Source organism: Equus asinus, chromosome 4 (genome assembly GCF_041296235.1).
Source record: "Equus asinus isolate D_3611 breed Donkey chromosome 4, EquAss-T2T_v2, whole genome shotgun sequence".
Classification (NCBI taxonomy): domain Eukaryota; kingdom Metazoa; phylum Chordata; class Mammalia; order Perissodactyla; family Equidae; genus Equus; species Equus asinus.
Window position 1 is genome coordinate 99,907,076 of NC_091793.1, and position 19,828 is coordinate 99,926,903.

The window sequence follows — 19,828 nt, forward strand, 5'->3', positions numbered from 1 at the left end:
ACTAGAGGAGAGAGGGGAGGAGGAGGAGTTTGCTGCCTCGAGGAAGGTTGCAGAGGAGCAGCAGGTCCAGGGCGTGGCTCACTGCCCGGATCTTCCATCTCATGCACCACTCACAGGGGTGGTGTTCAGATCCCCTCCAGATAATGTATGAAGTGCCCCGAGGCCCATGTTCCGTAGGACTCGTTAACCTTCCCGTCACGGCAGGAGCTGACTGCACTAGACATGCCTGGGCAGCAGGACCCGCTAGCTTAGACTCTCATAGTACAGACAGGATCACCGTGGCCACTGATCTTCAAACATTCTGGGTATGGGAACCCCCCACCTCTGCACCAGTGCATCTGATATAAAAACTGACATAAATACCATTCTGTTAATGATATTTACTCATAACTTTTTTACAAGTTTAGATGTATGATCAGTGACAACGAGCCCGGGTATGTAACACAGATGGGAGTGACGCCTGCAGCTGAGATCCGCGGTAGCTGCACTTCCCGCCTGTGTGTGTTCTGGTTGCGCTGCCTTGAGAAAATCAGAATGCAGATGGCAGCTGTTGTTCAAAGGGGCCCTTCTTATGACAGGAAAGCATGATGAAAGACTGCCCAATGACGAGCTACTCTGGTCACACACTCCCTGCCTCCGGGACTGAGGGCCAGAGGCAAAGTCGAGCTGACTTGCCCTTCTGGAAAGAGAGGGTTTGCTTTCTCGTCCATCTTCCTCTGCCTGACCTTGACATCCTTAGGTCCCCGAGAGTAGGGCTGCCTGACTCGCTCACTCCCACAAGCCTCGCCACCGTCCTCACTTTCCCAGCACAGGAGGCCCCCAGGGTGGAAGCAGAGCTCTGTGACCTGTAGGGCAGATGTGGGTGCCTCTCTGTGACATGGAAAGAGGAGAATTCACTGGCCCCATGGCACTGTGTCCTTGGGACTTCTTTGTTCCTCGGAGGAACTGCTCTTTGTCGTGGGGAGATCAGGCCCAGGTTTACATCCTTTTATGTGTGTGGCTCCTGGGGGTTACACCATGGCCAGGCTGACTGGCAGTTGGAGTAGGTATGGCCATCTCTCCTGAGAGGGGGTCTGAGGAGGACAGAGGGACCTAGACGTGCGTGTGGAAAGCTGCATTCCTGAGCCCTTGGCTCCCCTGGTCTTAGGTGCCCAGGAGAGGGGGACACAGACCCAGTGAGTCGCAGCTGAGCTAGGCCCCACCCTTTCTAAAAGGAGGCCCATGTATGGGCCTCTTCCAAGACCATTGCGGCAGTGCTGTTTCTGTGTATGAACAGTCAGCCTGTGTGTCCTTTTGTGTTTTCCTTGAATTGATGTTAAGTTTGTGAGATGGCATAGTGTTTGTTGTCATTGCTGTGGAATGTTCCGTTGTTTGACTATACCACAATTTACTGCCGCGTTCTACTGTTGACGGCCATCAGGGTTGCGTCCAGTTCGGGGCTGCTCTGAGTGCTGTTGCACGCAGCTCTCGGGGCACTCCCAGGGGCCCCTCCAGGCGCCTGTCTGCAAGGGTGGCTCCCGGGTGGTGGGAAGTGTGCATCTTCAGCTTTACTCAATGGTGTCAGGCTGTTTTCCAGAACGAATCACCCAGTCTTGACTCCCACCTGCAGCATATGAGCGTCCCCATTGTTCCACATCCATTTCTCGGTTACTTGGATTACTGATGAGGTGGGCACTTCTCATAAGTTCTCTGGCATTTGGACTTCACCTTGTGAAGGGCCTATTCCTCTGTTTCCCCATTTTCATCCTGACATGGCTTACTGATTGTTAGGAACACTCGATCCGTTCTGGAAACTGGAAATTTGTAGCTGTGAGGCTGTATTTAAAAACAAAGTTGTTGCAGGCAAGCACCAGGAACAGAGCCACAGCATTCCACTCCACGGTCTCCTTCCTCCTCCCCTCCTTTCCCTCCTCCTCCCCTCCTCTCCTTCCTCCTCCTCTCCTTCCTCCTCCTCGGCGTCATATATGCTCCCTCCTGAGATGTCTCCATCCCTCACCCTCAGCCCTTTCCTGTCCTCTTCTCAACTGAAAGCTTGTTGTCCTGGCCTGGGATTGTCCCCGCAACCTACTGCTGTCCTTTCCTCTAGGTGATGATCACAGGACATACTAGAGGCACCTCTTCTAACTAAACCCCTCTTTTTTTTTTTTTTTTTAAAGGTTGGCACCTGAGCTAACATTTGTTGCCAGTCTTTTTTACATTTTTTATTTATTTTCTTCTTCTCCCCTAAGCTCCCCAGTACATAGTTGTATATTCTAGTTGCAGGTCCTTCTAGTTGTGGCATGTGGGATGCTGCCTCAGCATGGCCTGATGAGCGGTGCCATGTCCACGCCCAGGATCCGAACTGGCGAAACCCTGGGCTGCCAAAGCACAGCACGTGAACTCAACCACTCGGCCACAGGGCCAGCCCCTAAACCCCTGTTTTTAAGAATTACAGCTTTTAAGAATCACGACTTAGGGGATAGAAGGCACAGTCACTGTTGTGAGGGTGTCACGAGAACCCTGCTTGATATTCACTTTCCCTTCATGCCATTTTTATTCCTGACTCCTCCCCTCCCCCTGCCATCCTGTCCCCCTCCCCCCCAGCACCACCCCTACCAGCAGGCGGCTCACTGCCTGCAGGATCACACACGGGGCTGGGCTGTTTGCCCAAGCACTCAAGGCCCTCTACAATCTGATCCCCCTTTCTTGCTTTCTTGACATTCCTAATCCCGAGTCTTCACTTGTTACAGAGACTCTAAGCTCCATAAAGGCGGAATGATTTGATGTGCTCTTGACTGCCTCAGTAATTATTAGTTCTTGTTGAATTCATGACTTTAGGGTAAGAGGCCAGACTTGGACAATAATAGTGATCTCTGTGCTTGTGTTGTGCTATATTCTGGTCATCCCTTCCTGTAAAAATAATAGTAATAATAAAACAATAAAACGAAAACAGTGGCTCCTGACTTGGCAAATTGGGCGAGGCTCGGTAGGAGTGGCTCACCTCTGCTCACACAGCTTTAGCTGGTGTGGCTTGACTCAGCCTTGGGCCCCATTGCCAGGATGGCACACACACGTGGTTGGCAGTTTGTTGCTGGCCGTCTGCTGAGAGCTCATCTGGGACCGTCAACCAGACACGGGCCTCGGTTCTTCTCCCTGTGGGTCTCACCAAGGGCTGCTTGGGCTTCCTCACACGTCCGTGTTCCAAGAATGAGTGTCCACAGAAGTGGACGTTGCCCATCTCAGGGCCTGGGCCCAGACACTGACAAGTGTCATTTCCGCTGTGTTCTTTTGGTCAAAGCTGTCACAGAGCCCACCCAGATTCAAGGGGGGCTTGGACACAGAGGCCCTTCCTCTCAGTGGCAGGAGTGTCAGAGAACTTGTGACCACCGTTAGCCTCTACATACTAACACACTCCTCCCCTGTGACTTTCCTTTAGCCCTGACTGCTGCTGCCGGACGAGGGAAGCTGGAGGTCTGCGAGCTGCTGCTGGAGCGTGGAGCTGCTGTGTCTCGGACTAACAGGAGAGGGGTCCTGCCTTTGTTTTGTGCAGCACGCCAGGGGCATTGGCAGGTACCCAGTGGGCCCCGGAATGCTTCAGAAACAACGGGTGGGGATAGAGTTCACTCTTGCCCATCTCCCCTGGATGGAGAGCCCACACGTGGCTCCCCTGGGCCCTGTCTGTCTTTTTCGTGTTCTTGGCTTCTGCTTGTGCTGTCAGTACTGCTTGATAAAGGCAAACATTTGACAGGCCAGCGCAGTCAGCCACATAGGCTGGTAACTAGGAGCAAGGCTGGTAACCATGTCAGAGACCCACAGCTACTTCCTTTTAACTTGGGGGGGGTGGAATGGGGTGGGTGGGCTGCACTGTCATAATGGAAGACTTGCTGTAACTGTCTGTTGGGTTGCGATCGTGCAACCCATTTGTCCAGCATCCTTGGATGGAGAGTGGTTGCGTTGTGCTCTTTAGTAAAGGAAGCCTTTTCCCTCTGACCCACCCCTGTGATGCAGGCTGATTTCTTTGACTGCAGGTGACATGTTGTTGCCTTTAACTAAGGGAGCAGAGGATCCTTGAGAGCAGGTTCAGTCATTTACTCCTTCATTTTGTGAACAGTGGCCATGTACCTACCCCGTGCCTGGCACCAGGTTACATGTAAATGACAAATGAATGGATCTTACCATGTTTGTTATAGAAAGAATTTTCTAGACCCAAGTTTACGTCATGGAATCATGTCCCTCTTAATTCCTGCTGGCTCCACTGGTAGGAGCTAACGGGGCCCTGCAACAAGATTTTGGCTTTTCTCCTTTCATTTCCCAGAGCTTGCTTTATACTGTCCATTCCCTGTCACCTCATGGCTTCTGCATGATGCCCTGGCTAATCCTCTCTCCAGGTCTGTTTCCTAGTCCTGGGGAAGTTTGAAAGCATTTGTTAGTGTATCAAGAACAAGAAAACAATGGAAATATGCCACTTTCTGTTGCTGTGGCGATAGAATGAATATCGTGTCAGAGAGGGGCTCTCCTACCCTGGATAAAGCCATTCCCCTGGATGGTAGTTACAGGAGACGCCTCTCTGGTTTCTTGTTTTTGCTCCCCACCCTCATCACCAGGTCCTGTTTACAGGCATGGTCCTGAGGCTGAGGATCTCCTCCAGGAAACTTTGCTAAAAATTGCGCACTGTGAAGGTCGAGCCCTCCGCCAAGCCCTGAGTCTTAGAAAAGCAGGTTGTGTCGGGGTGTGGTGGGTGAATGTTTTCCTGTGCCCCCTTCCTCTGGCCTGTGCCCTTCCTCTACAGGAACGTAGCTTCAGCGCCAGCGTGGGGACCCATGGCCATTCCTCACCCCCCTTTGGTTGTGCTCAGTTGTCCCATATGCCCTCTTGTGGCTGTCCAGTCATTACTTGATTGTGATTGGCAACCTGCCTCCTCCAAATTACTGTTTCTGCCCAGAATGTGCATGTTTTATAGATGTAGTAATAAATTGAGCATGTTAAGGGCTGGCCCCGTGGCCGAGTGGTTAAGTTCACGCGCTCTGCTTCGGCGGCCCAGGGTTTCTGGTTTGAATCCTGGGCGCGGACATGGCACCGCTCATCAAGCCATGCTGAGGCAGCGTCTCACATGCCGCAACTGGAAGGACCCACAACTAAAAATACACAACTATGTACCGGGGGCTTTGGGGAGAAGAAGGAAAATAAAATCTTTAAAGAATAAAGAAATAAATAGAGCATGTTAAAAAGAGTATCTATTTGGAAGAAGATTCTGTTCAAAAGAATAGAATAAAATAGAAAGATTGTACAGGCCCCACTGATTCCACAAATCAAGGGCGGTTTTTAAAAGGGGAGAGACCTTTCACTACCTTTGAAGGTGGAAAATCCTGCTTGGGTATAGTGAACGTAATTTAAAATACAGCCGGGAGATCGTAATTTCGAGTGTTTCTTTCAGATCGTTAGGTTGCTGTTGGAACGTGGCTGTGATGTGAACCTAAGTGACAAGCAGGGCCGGACGCCCCTCATGGTGGCTGCTTGTGAGGGGCACTTGAGCACCGTGGAATTTCTCCTTTCAAAAGGTAGCAGCACCGTCTGCCCTGCTTAGGTTTCTTTTGGATGGGCAAAGAAAGAGCTTTGGCACACCCATTCAGGACTTTCTGATTCAAAGTTTAATAGTCTTTTTGTTATGGAAATTTTCTAAGGTGCACACGAGTAGAGGGGCTAGGTAATGAAGCCTGCGTACCCATTACTCAGCTGTAACAAAGATGACCATTTTGCCCGTCGGCTGCACATTTCATGGTGCCTGGTTGCCATGCCGGTCAGGCTCCGTGTTGGCGGGTGTGAGGTTTGGGTCTGGGCTTTGTCTTCCGGAGTTCACATTCTGTGAATGGGCTTTTCTTTCAGGTGCCGCCCTTTCTGCTGTGGACAAAGAGGGTCTGTCGGCGTTAAGCTGGGCTTGTCTGAAGGGTCACAGGGCAGTGGTCCAGTTTCTGGCTGCGGAAGGAGCTGGGATAGACCAGACGGACAAGAATGGCCGCACTCCCCTGGACCTGGCCGCCTTCTACGGTGACGCAGACACTGTAGGTACCCACAGGTGGTCACACTCCCCCACCGCGTGCCAGGCCAGCGCCGCATCCGTCACTTTTCTTTAATTCTGCTGTGACATCCAGTCTATTCCACAACTGTAGTAAATATTTTAATAGACTCTTAAAAGCTTAAAAATGTGTGATTAGAGACTGTACATACAACAGACACATACCTGAATATGTATACACATATGCACGTGTATTTATTTTGAATAATCCATATAAATAGAATTCCTATCACTTCCCTATATATGAGAAATTGCTGATGAAATAATTAACTGGTTTGTTTTTAAAGTGATGTGGCATTGTCTAGAAGTAATATAAAATGCCCTGGGCACTATCTCTATCTCTTTGACAAATGCCGAAGTCTAATTGAGGTGTGAGGGGCTAAAACCTTAATACACTAAGAACTGCAAGGGGCCAGCCTGGTGGCGCAGTGGTTAAGTTCACACGTTCCACTTTGGCAGCCCAGGGTTCACCAGTTTGGATCCCGGGTGTGGACAAGACACTGCTTGGCAAGCTGTGCTGAGGCAGGCATCCTGCGTATAAAGTGGAGGAAGATGGGCACGGATGTTAGCTCAGGGCCAGTCTTCCTCAGCAAAAAGAGGGGGATTGGCAGCAGATGTTAGCTCAGGGCTAATCTTCCTCAAGAAAAAAAGAACTGCAAACTGTCAGGGAGAAACTGTATCTTTGCCAGGTTCCACATCTCAGGTACTTAGTAGGTCGTAGAGGAAAATCCAGCTCCTTGAGAGTTACCATTTTTGAATAGTTAAATTTGTCTGATGTGAGGATTAATTAGAGAAACAGGTCTTGGGTGCTAGAAGCTGTGGACCTTGGAGCAAAAGCCAGCATTGCCCTGCACATCAATCAGTATCTTGATGCTTTTAAAAGGCAAGATGTTAGAGTTAAGTGGTCTCAATTTCCTGGACATTGTGAACCATACTCAATATCGATTTTCAAAAACAGCTATTTAACTAAACCTGACATATCCGTGCTTTTCTTTTTCAGCTTATACTGCCTTACCAAGTCTTATAGTTTAGGGAAGAGTGAAAGAGCTTAGCATTCTAATGTCTCTCTTTTTTTTCTCAATTGTGGTCAATAACAACATGAAATGTGCCGTCTTAACCATTTCTAAGTGAAGAGTTCAGTAGTGTTAATAAGTACACTCACAGTGTTGTACAACCAGTGTCCAGACTTTCTCCTCTTGTAAAACTGAGACTCAGTACCCACTAAAGAACTCCTCATTCCTTCCTGCCCCCAGCGCTGGCAGGCTTCATCCTTTCTGTCTCTCTGAATTTGACTACTCTAGGTACCTCATATAAGTGGAATCAGACAATATTTGTCCTTTTGTAACTGGGTTATTTCAATTAGCCAGTCTTCCACATTCATCCATGTTGTATCATGAAACAGGATTTTCTTCCTTTTTAAGGCTAAATAATATTCCATTGTGTGTATATATCACATTTTGTTCATCCGTTCTTCTATTGGTGGACACTTGGGTTGCTTCCACCTCTTGGCTGTTGTGAGTAGTGCTGTTATGAACATGGATGCGAATATCTCTTTGAGGTCCTGCAAGTTATTCAAAATCTATCCATGTTCTTTTGGATACATATCCAGAAGTGGGGTTGCTGGATCATATGGGAATTCTCTCGTTAATTTTTTGAGGAACCTCCATACTGTCTCCAGAGTGGTTACACCATTTTACGTTCCCACCGACAGTACATAGGGTTCCTAATTCTCCACATCCTCACTAACACTTATTGTTTTCTGTTGTATTTTTTGATAGTAGCCATCCTAACAATGTGAGGTGATGTCTCGTGGTTTTGATTTGCATTTCCCTAATAATTAGTGATGTTGAGCATCTTTTCATATGTTTATTGACCATTTGTATATTATCTTTCGAGAAATGGCTATTCAAATCCTTTGCTCATTTTCAAATTTGGTTATCAGGATTTTTGTTATTGAGTTGTAGTTCTTCACATATTCTGGATGTTAATCCCTCTAGTGTCATTTTGAACAGTTGGCAGACTGCTGGGATCTATCTGTCAGATCCACTTGAAAATCTAAACTGGCTACAGACTTCTTTTCCAGTAAATAGAGCAATTTGAGTGCCAAAGTAGTATTTCTTGTTGTTCTCTGCTTAATCTAAGTGACAACTATTTTATTATATCAAATCAGTCATCGTACCATGGTCTCAAACTTGCTATTTTCACAGTCACAATAATCAGGTGTCTTTCCTAAGCCTTAAAGTGAGTTATAATTGAGTCCATCTGATCCCAAGCAGCTAATCTTTCCAGTTTGCTATACTCAGGCTGTGTGTTTCTGAAGTGCCCATTGCCATAGCCTGCCAGCATATTGGAGCTATTGCACAAGTGTACCTCCTGAGTAATTGGAGATAGAGAGGTGACTATGTCTCATTTCTGTGGCCTGCGAAGTGGAGTGAGAGAGAGAGGGATGATGACGTGTGTGTACCCATCCGTGGTATATGAGTGCATGTACACAACGTGCCCATCCCTGGGAGCGTTCACCTGCCTCTCTCATTGCTGATGTAAAAATCACTTTAATAGAGTGAGTTTTAGCTGTGGATTGCAGCTCCTCTTCCCTGATTCCTGTCAACTTCATTTCCGTTTAGGATCCTTAATTGCGAGAGGCATCTAAGATCAGAGTAAACTAAGACTGCCAGCTCCTGCACCAGAATGCGGAGGTCGGCAGGTTGCGGTGCTCCTGCCCCGAGCCACTCCTCAGGGCCTCTGTTCTCCCCACTGCAGGTGCTGTATCTGGTTGAGAAGGGAGCCGTGATTGAGCACGTGGACCACAGTGGTATGCGTCCCTTGGACAGAGCCATTGGTTGTCGAAACACATCTGTGGTGGTTACACTGCTGAGAAAAGGAGCCAAATTAGGTCAGTGAACACCTCAGTTCAGCAGTGAGTGGGAGGTTAGCTTCAGATTTAGAGTACGTTAGGGACCATGAAGACCTAACCTGCTCCCAGGGTAAGATGTCAAGTGTTGGGAGATTTTTTTCTCCCTCCCTTTCTAAGGCTCATTTAATAACTGCCATCCGAAGTTAAAGAGCTCAGAGTATGACTGCCAATGTGGGTATGAAGCAGAGGCCGTATTGCAGGGCTGTCCAGAATTGCGGGGTGTAGGATGCCCGGGAGCCATGCCAGGGAGCAGTTGGAGGACGCTCGGTGGGGGCGGGGCCACGTCTCAGTGGTTACGCAAGCTCACAGGTGCTTCTCGTGGGCAGCCAGGTTTGAGAACCACTGTTGTAGAGTAATCACAGTGAGCTGGGTAGGAAATGGCAGCCCCGGCACCATTTCTGTGAGGGAGAGTTCATGTGTTGACAGGAGACAAGAGGGGGGACCTTGAATATGCCATCAGGGGGTGGGGAGAACCCCTTCTGTAGGGCTGGCTGGAGCATGGCACACCGTTCAGGATGTGGGGGAAAGAGCACCCGGAACCTCACTGTTTGGGTTTGATGTGGCAGACCCTTGGCCCACAGCAGTTCTGGGGAGGGGACCTGTGATGAAGATGATGAGATTCGCTAACATTAGTAAGCAGTTCACAGTGTCGGAGCTCTTCTGAACAGTGTCATGCGTTAACTTCTTTAATCCTCACCTACCCTCTGAGTAGGTAATGGTAATACTACCATGTTAAAGAGGAGAAAACCAAGGCCCACAGGAGGTAAATCGCTTCCCCAAGGTCCCAGTAAGTGGAGGAGTCATGGCTGAACCTGAGTCTGTGCTCGTCGGCACTGCTCCCTGCAGGTGTTCACAGGGGGCTGGCCGTGCTGTCGGCTGGGAGGGCCTGGACGTAGACTGAGCAGGGAGGGCCGAGAGCATGGGTGGTGGGAAGAGGGCAGAAGGGCCAAAGCTAAGACAGCTCAGAGTAGATGTGAACGGCAGACTGTGCAGCGGAGAGCAAGAGGATGCTCAGAACACACACCTTCACTTGCCGGCAGTCATGGCATGCCGGAAACAAGGAGACTATTCTGAGGCCTGGGTTAATTGACTTCCCCCACCAGATTCCCCTCAGAAGGGAGGGATGGGTCACAGCTGCTCTGACATGTTAGTTTCCCAGTATTTTTCACCAGAGTAACAACTCTGTGCCAGGTACAGTTCCCCCCTAAGTGCTTAGTTCAGCGTAGACAGATCAGAAGGGACGCCAGCTCACCAGTGTCCTGCTCCCTTCCCTTCGTTATTTTGTTGTCTGGAGGCCTGCAGGACACACAAGCAGTGTCCTCTGCAGCTGGGTTTTCTGCTGTTTGTGATCTTAGCTGTGGTGGGGCCACAGAAGTATTGAACTCCTCTCCTCCACGACCACTGCAGGGCCTCTGAATGCGTGTTTATTTTGCAGGAAATGCTGCTTGGGCGATGGCTACTTCCAAACCTGATATTTTGATTATACTTTTACAGAAATTGATGGAGGAAGGAAATATGATGTACAAAGTAAGTGGTCTTGCCTCTCTGTATGTTGTTGTAATGGCCTATGAGCAGCCTCTTAGTTTGGTGTGTAATGGCCGTAGCTGTGCTGCTGCCCAGCATCCGTGTAGCTTAGCTTTAATAGAAGCTCCAAGAGATGCTCACCAGGCCTCCTGCCCAGGCTTTCATAGCTTAACAGCAGAAGCTTCAAGGTAGAAGGCACTTCTCTTTGTGTTCAAGAACCATTATTTATGAACGAATCCTTGCAGCTGTAACTATGACTCACAGCCTGAGGCCTTGGTGTGAAGACAGAGCTGCCTCTAGTTCAGCTGGCACATCGTGCAGAGATTCCTCAGTGCACGGAGTCATGAGCCGCACGGGCAAGGAACACTCAGGAGACATTTTCAGAAGAAAAGAATCATTAAGTCTCACAAGCCTTTATTATCTTATTTTTAATATCCATAAGCTTCTGGAATTTGAAACTGTTTCCAGAGATATTTTTACTTAAGATAGTCAGGTAGGAGCCAGCCCCGTGGCCAAGTGGTAAGTTTGTGCGCTCCGCTTCGGCATCCCAGCGTTTCACTGGCTCGGATCCTGGGCGCGGACATGGCACTGCTCATCAGGCCACGCTGAGGCGGCATCCCACGTACCACAACTAGAAGGACCCACAGCTAAAAAATGTACAACTATGTACTGGGGGTATTTGGGGGAGAAAAAGCAGAAAAAAAAAAAAAAAGATAGCATATAATGCTTAGTTACTCATGAGACTGAATTAATTTTTTTCTGTTTTCCCTTACAAATGGAAATATGAGTTACAGATTAATAAATTGGACCTTAAATTTTCCAAGATAAGACATCAGCTTAAACCAAAAAAATTTAAGGGCCAGATAGTAAATATTTTAGATTTGCTGTATGGTCTCTGTCACAACTACCCAGCTTTGGCGTTGTGACACAAAAGCAGCCACAGATAATACATAAATGAATGAGCGTGGCTGTGTCCCAATCACACTGTATTTGTGAAAACAGGTGGCAGGCCAGAGTTGGCCTGGAAGCTGTAGTTTGCCAACCCCTGGTGTAGAGGGATGTTTGGCCATTTACATAGATCATTATTCTTTCCAGATCTGTGATTAGCCAGAATTAAAAGATTATGAAAACAAAAAACTAGATTGTGACGATTTTAATCCTTTTTGCCACAAGGCTGCTGCACTTGCTATGTTTTAGGTTTTCCTTTTCTTTTTTTAATAACAAATAAATAGGCACATAGCATGACCCAGCAGGGTTCCTGGCTTGGAATCAGTTTGAAATTGAGTTCAGGGTGTGTATTGTTGTGGCTTTGAAGTGGTTTTAATACGAACTTTGGTAGGCAATTATGTTAGAAATATCAAGCCATTTTCAACAGACTTCATACCTGCTGTGCAACAGAACTGACTGAGCAAATGGATTTCTTTAGCCTTGAAAATGACGTGCGGTGCTGTTCTGATTTTTAAAGTCCGTGCTTCAGTTCCTTTTAAGAGAAAAATTAGTATTCTACAGCAAGCTCTGGGTTTATCTGCAAGACTCCACTTGCCTTAGGAACTGTATCATTTTTTCATCTAATTTCTGTTACGTTTAGCATTAAAATATCTTTAGATGGGAAATCATTCATGAAAATAGTTTCAAAAATATGTAACAGAGGGGGCTGGCCCCGTGGTCGAGTCGTTAAGTTCGCATGCTCCGCTGCAGGCGGCCCAGTGTTTCGTTGGTTCGAATCCTGGCGCGGACATGGCACTGCTCATCAAACCACGCTGGGGCAGCGTCCCACATGCCACAACTAGAAGGACCCACAATGAAGAATATACAACTATGTACTGGGGAGCTTTGGGGAGAAAAAGGAAAAAATAAAATCTTTAAAAAAAAAATATGTAACAGAGAAGAAAGATAATCCGAAGTATTAAGATTGATAGTTATCAATTTGGCCATTTGCAGATACCTTCCTAGAACGCTGGCTTCTTTTGTGTTGCATGAAGCACATGTGCGGAAGTCTGTGCTTACGGTGAGGCCATGTGTGTACATGCCAGTTAGCGTTCTGGTTCTGCTACAGCACTTATCAGGATCCTTTCAATGTGCTGTAATGGTTTTGGGTGAGGGGAGAATAACCTCACCAGGACCTTGAGGATGTGGGAGCTTATTCCTCTTGGAGCCTCTGAAAAAGGATACATTTCTGTGATTTTTGGATCCTAGAAAGGGAAGATGAAAGAGGCAGCCCAGAGGTACCAGTATGCCTTAAGGAAGTTTCCTCGAGAAGGATTCGGAGAGGACATGAGACCATTCAATGAACTAAGAGTTTCCCTCTATCTCAATTTGTCTCGCTGCCGAAGAAAAACAAACGTAAGCTGTGCCCCCTTATTCCAATCCTTTAGCAGTGGAATGTTTTCACAGTGGTAAAGGCCAGCCCTTACACAGACCAGACCATGGGACCTCCTTTCTGATTTGTTTGTACATTTCTGTGAACCTGGCATATAGGAGGCTGTTTTTCTTGGAGATCACTGTCACTACCCACCTCTCAAGATGTTGAGAGAATGCACTCGGGTATAGTTTCCTCTGCCTCAGTGATGAGAAGCAAATGCAAACTGCTCCTTTGCCCCTTCCCAGCTGTATACCGCCTGCATTGTCTGGAGTGCCCATCCCCAGATTCAGAAGGAAAGGGCATCGTAACATTCAACACAGCAGACGTTATAATTTGCCTAGTGTTTATTAAGTTCATTCAGAGGGTATGCCAGTAACTGGTTAACTTGTAATTAATAGTAGTTAACTCATAGCCAATTTGTAACTAGTAGCTGGATTTGTTTCAGTACTTCTTTCTTGTACTTTTTTTTAAACTTCATCCTCCCACCACCAAATCTATTGACCTGCCTATTTCTGTGCCCACATACTCTGCCTGCCTTCCTGTTATGGTGGTTGAAGCATCCATGCCCTTCTCTGGCTGGCCCTCCGCTGGTGTGCTGGGTTCCACCTGCTCGTGCCTTCTGGCACTCTGCTTCTACCTCTGTTCTCCTCTCTCTCCTGAATCATCAATGTCTGCTTCTCTACTGGATTCTTCTCTTAAGAATATTAATAAGTTTTTACTATCTCCTAACTTGAAAATGAAACAAAAAAAAAACAAGCTTACCTTGCCCTTCATCTCTCTCCAGTTATGTCCCAGTTCTCTGCTAACCTTTAGAGCAAAACTTGTATTAAAAAGTTGCCCGTAATCATGTTTCAGTGCTTCTTTTGACTCACGTATTTAAATATTGACACCAGGACTTTGGCATGGCAGAAGAATTTGCTTCCAAGGCTCTCGAGTTGAAACCAAAGTCCTATGAAGCCTTTTATGCCAGGGCAAGAGCAAAGAGAAACAGCAGGTACTGTCTGGGGTTAGATACGTGACTAGAGAAGCCTTCTTGTGTTTCTGTGGTATCAAAGCTGCTGGTTGACTTGGGGGGGCTTCTGATTCATAAGCATTACTCAAATGCCTCTCATCCCTTTTAATACTAAATTGGTAGCTTCTGAGAGGCACAAAAGTGGATATTATTAGCAATGGCTAAACTTTTATTTTCTCCTGACATCTCAATGACTATTCCTCCCCTTCACCCCAGTTGACACTTACTGCAAAATAAAGTTCCTTGATTAGTCCACATTATCAGCAAAACTGCCGACTAGAGACATGAAGAGGTGTGGTAGGGAAGGGAGGAGGAGTCATAAAACTTTTGAGTAAGAGGTGGGCATGGTCAAAGCGGGTGGTGAAGATGACTTTTAGAGGATTCTGACACCCACTGATTTATGCCACCACCTCAGCCCAGTGGTCTTTTTAGACACAGCAGGTCCCTGGAGTAGCACAGCTCTGGATTAGAATGTAGCACTCTCACTGAGTCACTGAGTAACTCTAAGCTGGTTAAATGGGTCCTTTCCACCACAGTAAGTGTTCAAAACCCCCTTAGCTACCTTCTCTTTCCTTTTAGCAGAGCTGTTTTATGTACAGTTACATTCAGAGCATGTTGTTACGTGGCTTGTGATTATGTTTCTGTTTTAATCTAAAGGCAGTTTGTGGCAGCTTTGGCTGACCTGCAGGAAGCCGTGAAACTCTGTCCCACCAATCAGGAAATCAAGAGGCTCCTGGCCCGCGTGGAAGAGGAATGCAAGCAACTCCAGAGGAGCCAACAGCAGAAACAGCAGTGCCCACCACCCGCCCCGCCCAATGACTCCGATAACGAAGAGGATGCCCCGACCCCTGGATTAAACGACCACTTTCATCTTGAGGAGGCTGAAGAAGAAGAAGAACCTTCTCCCCAGGAAGAATCCCTTTCCCCAACTCCCAGATCCCAGCCATCCTCATCTATCCCCTCCCCGTATATCCGAAACCTCCAAGAAGGATTACAGTCCAAAATAAGGCCAGTGTCGCCACAGAACAGGCCGGGAATCAGCAAGCCCCTGCGGGAGCCTGTAGCTCAGCCGGGGTTGGTTATGCAGCCCACCAAGCAGGCACAGATAGTGAAAACCAACCAACATCTGGGTTCTGGACAGTCTGGCATGAGAAACAGTAGCACAAAAATTCAGGTCTCGTCTCAGAATCCTCCCCCAAGTCCCATGCCAGGTAGGATCCCTGCCCCCTCTGCTGGTAGCAGAAGCCAGCATTTGGAGGAAAAAGGTCCTTTCGCGGGGGGAGCTGGTTCTGGCCATTTTGGAGATCGGCTGGGCCCCAGCCACAGTGCCCAGTTGCAGCACGGTGAGAGTGGCCCTGCGTATCCTCTACCAAGCAAGATAAAAACTGCAGAGAGGCTTCTGTCTCATACCCCCATGGCTGTGGATGTAGCCCCTCTCAACCAAGGCGGGCCTGGGAGCTGCAGCGACATGCGATACCCGGCTTCCCTCACCAGCTCAGGCTCTTCTGGTTCTCCGTCCAGCAGCATTAAGATGTCAAGTTCAACCAGTAGTTTGACTTCGAGCAGCAGTTTCTCAGATGGCTTCAAGGTCCAAGGACCAGATGCTCGAATTAAAGACAAGGTGGTTAACCAGGTTCAGAGCGGCACAGCGGAGCACAGACCACGCAATACTCCGTTCATGGGCATCATGGATAAGACAGCAAGGTTCCAACAGCAGAGCAATCCTCCAAACCGCACCTGGCACTGTCAGGTGCCAGAGGGGCTACTGACAAACACGTCTCCTGCAGCTGGCCTGCAGGCCTCGAACTCGGAGAAGCCCTCCTTCAGACAAGCAGGAGGATATAATAACCAAGCCAAAACCTGTTCTGTTCCTACCCTGGGTGGAAGTGTCCACAATGGGGCACAGGTGAAGGAGCTAGAGGAAAAGAAGTGCCAAATCCCAGGCCACTGTCAAGATAACAGGATAACTAAGACTGTTTCTCATCTGTACCAGGAAAGTCTCTCTAAACAGCAGCCTCATATCAGTAATGAAGCCCACAGGAGTCACCTTCCTTCAGCAAAACCAAAACGATCATTCATAGAGTCAAACGTGTGAGCCTTAAGAGAGGCCCATTTGTGGAATTTGGAAAACTGTGTGTTGGCTCCTGGTGGTAATTAAATGGTTTTTCATGAGAAAAATTACTTTTTAGCCATATTTTTTTTTCTTTTTTCCTTGGGGGTGGATCGGATGCCATTGATATATTCAAAATGTGGATAAAATTTGGATGAATAGCTAGAAGTCACCATAAATAAGAATGCTGACCAGAATCGAAAACTACAATTAGTTATGCATATTAAGTTAAAAATTTAAGACAGCTGAGAAGACATTAACTCATGCTTTTCTCTTATGAAATTGTTTGGTTACCATTTTCCTCCTAGCCTTTGCTATGTGATAAAATCATAATATTTCTTAGAGAATGCAAACGTCTAGCGATAGGTTTAACTCAAGACATAATATCCAGGTGATGTATTCTGGAAAAGATGAAATTTTCAAGTTACAGTTCCATTGAGTCAAATCCCAAAGTATATATTTAAGACCTGAGTGATTTCTAGCTCAACATAAATGTGACTATAAATGTTATATAGCTGATTTTTTGTTTTTTAAGCAAAATAAGAACATCTAAGTATTGTTCCCTTCGTAGCAGTTCCCTTAAGAGGATTAAACACTTATATCTGTGCTATGGTTCTCATTAAAAATATTTTTATAGCACCTTTTTTGGAACTAGATTCCCGCTTCAAGGTGTTTTTAATATTTGGAAACAGTATAAGCCATTTGGAATCATAATTGGTGGTCATGTTGGATTTGGGCTAAAATATTAAGAGTACAGCATTCTTGGTGACACGTAAATTAGTTTTCAACTGGTTCCCAAACTGCTTTTAACAACGATAGATAGCACTCCTGGAACAAGCCTTCCAAGATCCTGCAAGGACAGTATTTAATTTGGATACTTGAGGTGTGGTTGGTTGTTGCTTTTGTTTTATCATACAATCATTACTTTATAGTCCCATATTGTACATATTAAAATAGCTAAGTTGTATTCAGACTTGTAAATATAACTATTTCAAGTAGTTAATCTTAAAAAAAAAAGTCATATATTTGCATGTTTTTTCTAAGCTTCATCCATGCTGGTTATTGCACTGAACAATATATTATTATGGCATGTTAACAGAATACCAGTAACGGCACTTTATCTCATTTATATGAACACCTTTGAGGTGCTACTTAAATCCAAACTGATGTATTATTCATTTGTAAAGATAAGGTACAGGAATGAACCTTGGTTTAAAGGTATTTTTATATGAAAATGGTGTGCATTGGAGGATGTTAAAATGCTAGTTTGAGAGACGTGGGAGTATATTTGTTTTATATGTTGGGATGTGAAATTTATTTTCTAGAGTGGGGGAGAAGGAAGTTCTATATTTGCAGGACGTTTTAAAAATGAATAGTTGTAACGAAGTTCCAGTGAGCATCGTTATGGTTTTGTATCAACAGGAATCTTCTGGTGTCACTCTTCTGCATTTGGTCCTGAGCGTGTACAGTGTACTTTGTACAGCTTTATCATTTTTTATAGGCTTTTCATGAGTTCTGCTCTAACTACTATGGCTTATTTATTGTTTATTGTTTTCTTTAATATTTGTGAAAGTCTTACTCTTTTGTTATGTAGTTTTGTTTCTGCACAACTACTGTACTTTTCCATATGGAATAAAGACTCTTAATAGAATTTGTTTTGTATTAAATGACAGAATGGATAAGTAGAGAATATCCTGATGACAACTATCTGCCTTTAATCCTGGGAGATCTCATTACCCTAAAGAAAATAGTGAAAAGCCTATTTTTTTTTTTGGTTTGTTTTTTTTTTTTTGGAGGAAGATTAGCTCTCAGCTAACTACTGCCAGTCCTCCTCTTTTTGCTGAGGAAGCCTGGCTCTGAGCTAACATCCGTGCCCATCTTCCTCTAGTTTATACGTGGGACGCCTACCACAGCATGGCTGCCAAGCAGTGCCATGTCCGCACCCGGGATCTGAACCAGCGAACCCCGGGCCGCCGAGAAGCGGAACGTGCGAACTTAACCGCTGTGCCACCGGGCCGGCCCCTGAAAAGCCTATTTTTAAACTACCAAATGCATATTTAATTTCACTTAATAATAATTTCAGAACAAGAGTGACAGCTTCTATAAATCCCAAAACATTCAAGGGTCAAAATTAGTTTTTTGGGGGGCTGGCCCCATGGCATAGTGGTTAAGTTTGGCATGCTCTGCTTTGGCGGCCCGGGGTTCACGAGTTCAGATCCCAGGGCAGGCCTAGACACCACTCATCAAGCCATGCTGTGGCAACATCCCACATACAAAATAGAGGAAGATTGGCACAGATGTTAGCTCAGGGCTAATCTCCCTCAAGCCAAAAAAGAGGAAGATTGGCAACAGATGTTAGCTTATGATGAATCTTCCTCATCAAAAAAAAAAAAAAGGAAGAAAATTAGTCTTTTTGCCTGAAATAGGAATAATGCACCCAGATGAGCATTTTAATCCTTTTCTTATCTGTTCCAGAAATCTTGGTGTCCGTTTTTACTGGCAATAGGATACTTAATGATTTTAATCTTAGTAAAGTACAGTATTTGGTCCAGTAACCCCAGAAAGAAGTGAAGTAGCCTTGAGCAGCCGCTGGTCAGTCCCGAGGACTGAGTGCTGGGCAGGTGAGTGCTGCCCCCACACAGCCCTGAACAGACGGTGGGGCATGGGGAGAGCACAGCAGAGGGCTGGTGCTGTCCCTTCCTGTGGATGGTTTTGGATTTGGTCTGTTAAGTTTTTTGTTTGCTTGGGTGTTTGTGGGCAGGAGGAGTTGTTTGGCTTTGGTTTGTTTGTATACAAAAACAGAAACACTCCACTTTGGTAAGTTATTGGCATCTAAGTTTTCAACCATTTTGTGTTTTTGTTTTTACTTTTTTTTTGGAGGAAGATTAGCCCTGAGCTAACATCTGCTGCCAGTCCTCTTTTTCTTGAGGAAGACTTGCCCTGAGCTAACATCCATGCCCACTCTTGCTCTACTTTATATGTGAGACACCTACCACAGCATGGCTTGCCAAGCGGTGTGTAGGTCCACACCTGGGATCTGAACCGGCGAACCCCAGGACGCCAAAGCGGAACGTGTGGATTTAACTGCTGTGCCATTAGGCCAGCTCCTCAGCTAGTTTGTTTAACAAGAAACTATTTGGTGAAACATACAGAAGAAAATCACCTTCTTTAACACATTTAAAAAATAACCAATCTTTGGAAAATAGGTCTATTATTTTATCAAAACAAAAGATATTTGGTCCAATGGTGGGCTCCATAAATTGAAAAAAACTTTTGTTAGAACTATGTTAACATACTTCCTCTATAGAATACAATAGAAAAACACCTTCTAGAACATGTTCCCAACCCTTTTTTGTCCTCATAAGAATGTGAGAAGTGTGTGTAGTATAAAAAAAAATCCTCTTCTAGAATCAGACTCTGAACCCCAGCCATGACACAAAGGAGATAAAAATTCAGTAACACATCAGGATGACAGGAATTTTACAAAGCAGCAATTAGAACGAAAAGGTATTTGGAGATTTCTGTGTTAGTTAGACTAACCTTTCTGTGAACATAAAGCATACTGGCTATAGGTTTATAAAATATAGGAAAAGACTGACTAAATACATAATTACATTACTTTTATTTCTGAGTTTTCAGATTTTGAACAAGTACAACGAGGGCTTTGGGGGTGAACACACAGTCGGGTCCCCATCTGCTCTTACAGTTTAGTTCTAACCAGCTTTCCCACTCACGGCTTCTATTCTGTAAACAATTTGACAGGTATGTCAAGTCAGTGCAGCCTCGGCTTCCTCAACTCGAGGCTTTCTTCTGAGTGAGCGCTTATCAGGGTGTTGTATTAAATATCAGTCTAT

At 46.0% G+C, this 19,828-nt stretch overlaps 1 protein-coding gene across 33 annotated transcripts in view; it reads left to right on the plus strand.

Annotated features, from left to right (window-relative positions):
- TANC1 (tetratricopeptide repeat, ankyrin repeat and coiled-coil containing 1) overlaps positions 1-17,625 on the plus strand; it is a 229,055-nt gene extending 211,430 nt beyond the window's left edge. For 32 of the 33 annotated variants that reach the window (XM_070507820.1, XM_070507823.1, XM_014859495.3 and 29 more), the window contains 8 exons: positions 3,416-3,549; positions 5,414-5,537; positions 5,863-6,038; positions 8,813-8,945; positions 10,402-10,493; positions 12,687-12,833; positions 13,746-13,846; positions 14,522-17,625. In XM_070507820.1, the coding sequence (XP_070363921.1) occupies positions 3,416-3,549; positions 5,414-5,537; positions 5,863-6,038; positions 8,813-8,945; positions 10,402-10,493; positions 12,687-12,833; positions 13,746-13,846; positions 14,522-15,959 (2,345 nt within the window). In that variant the 3' untranslated portion in view covers positions 15,960-17,625. The remainder of the gene's footprint in view (positions 1-3,415; positions 3,550-5,413; positions 5,538-5,862; positions 6,039-8,812; positions 8,946-10,401; positions 10,494-12,686; positions 12,834-13,745; positions 13,847-14,521) is intronic. The other variant, XM_070507836.1, reaches the window with a different exon arrangement.
- The last annotated feature ends 2,203 nt before the right edge of the window (positions 17,626-19,828 follow it).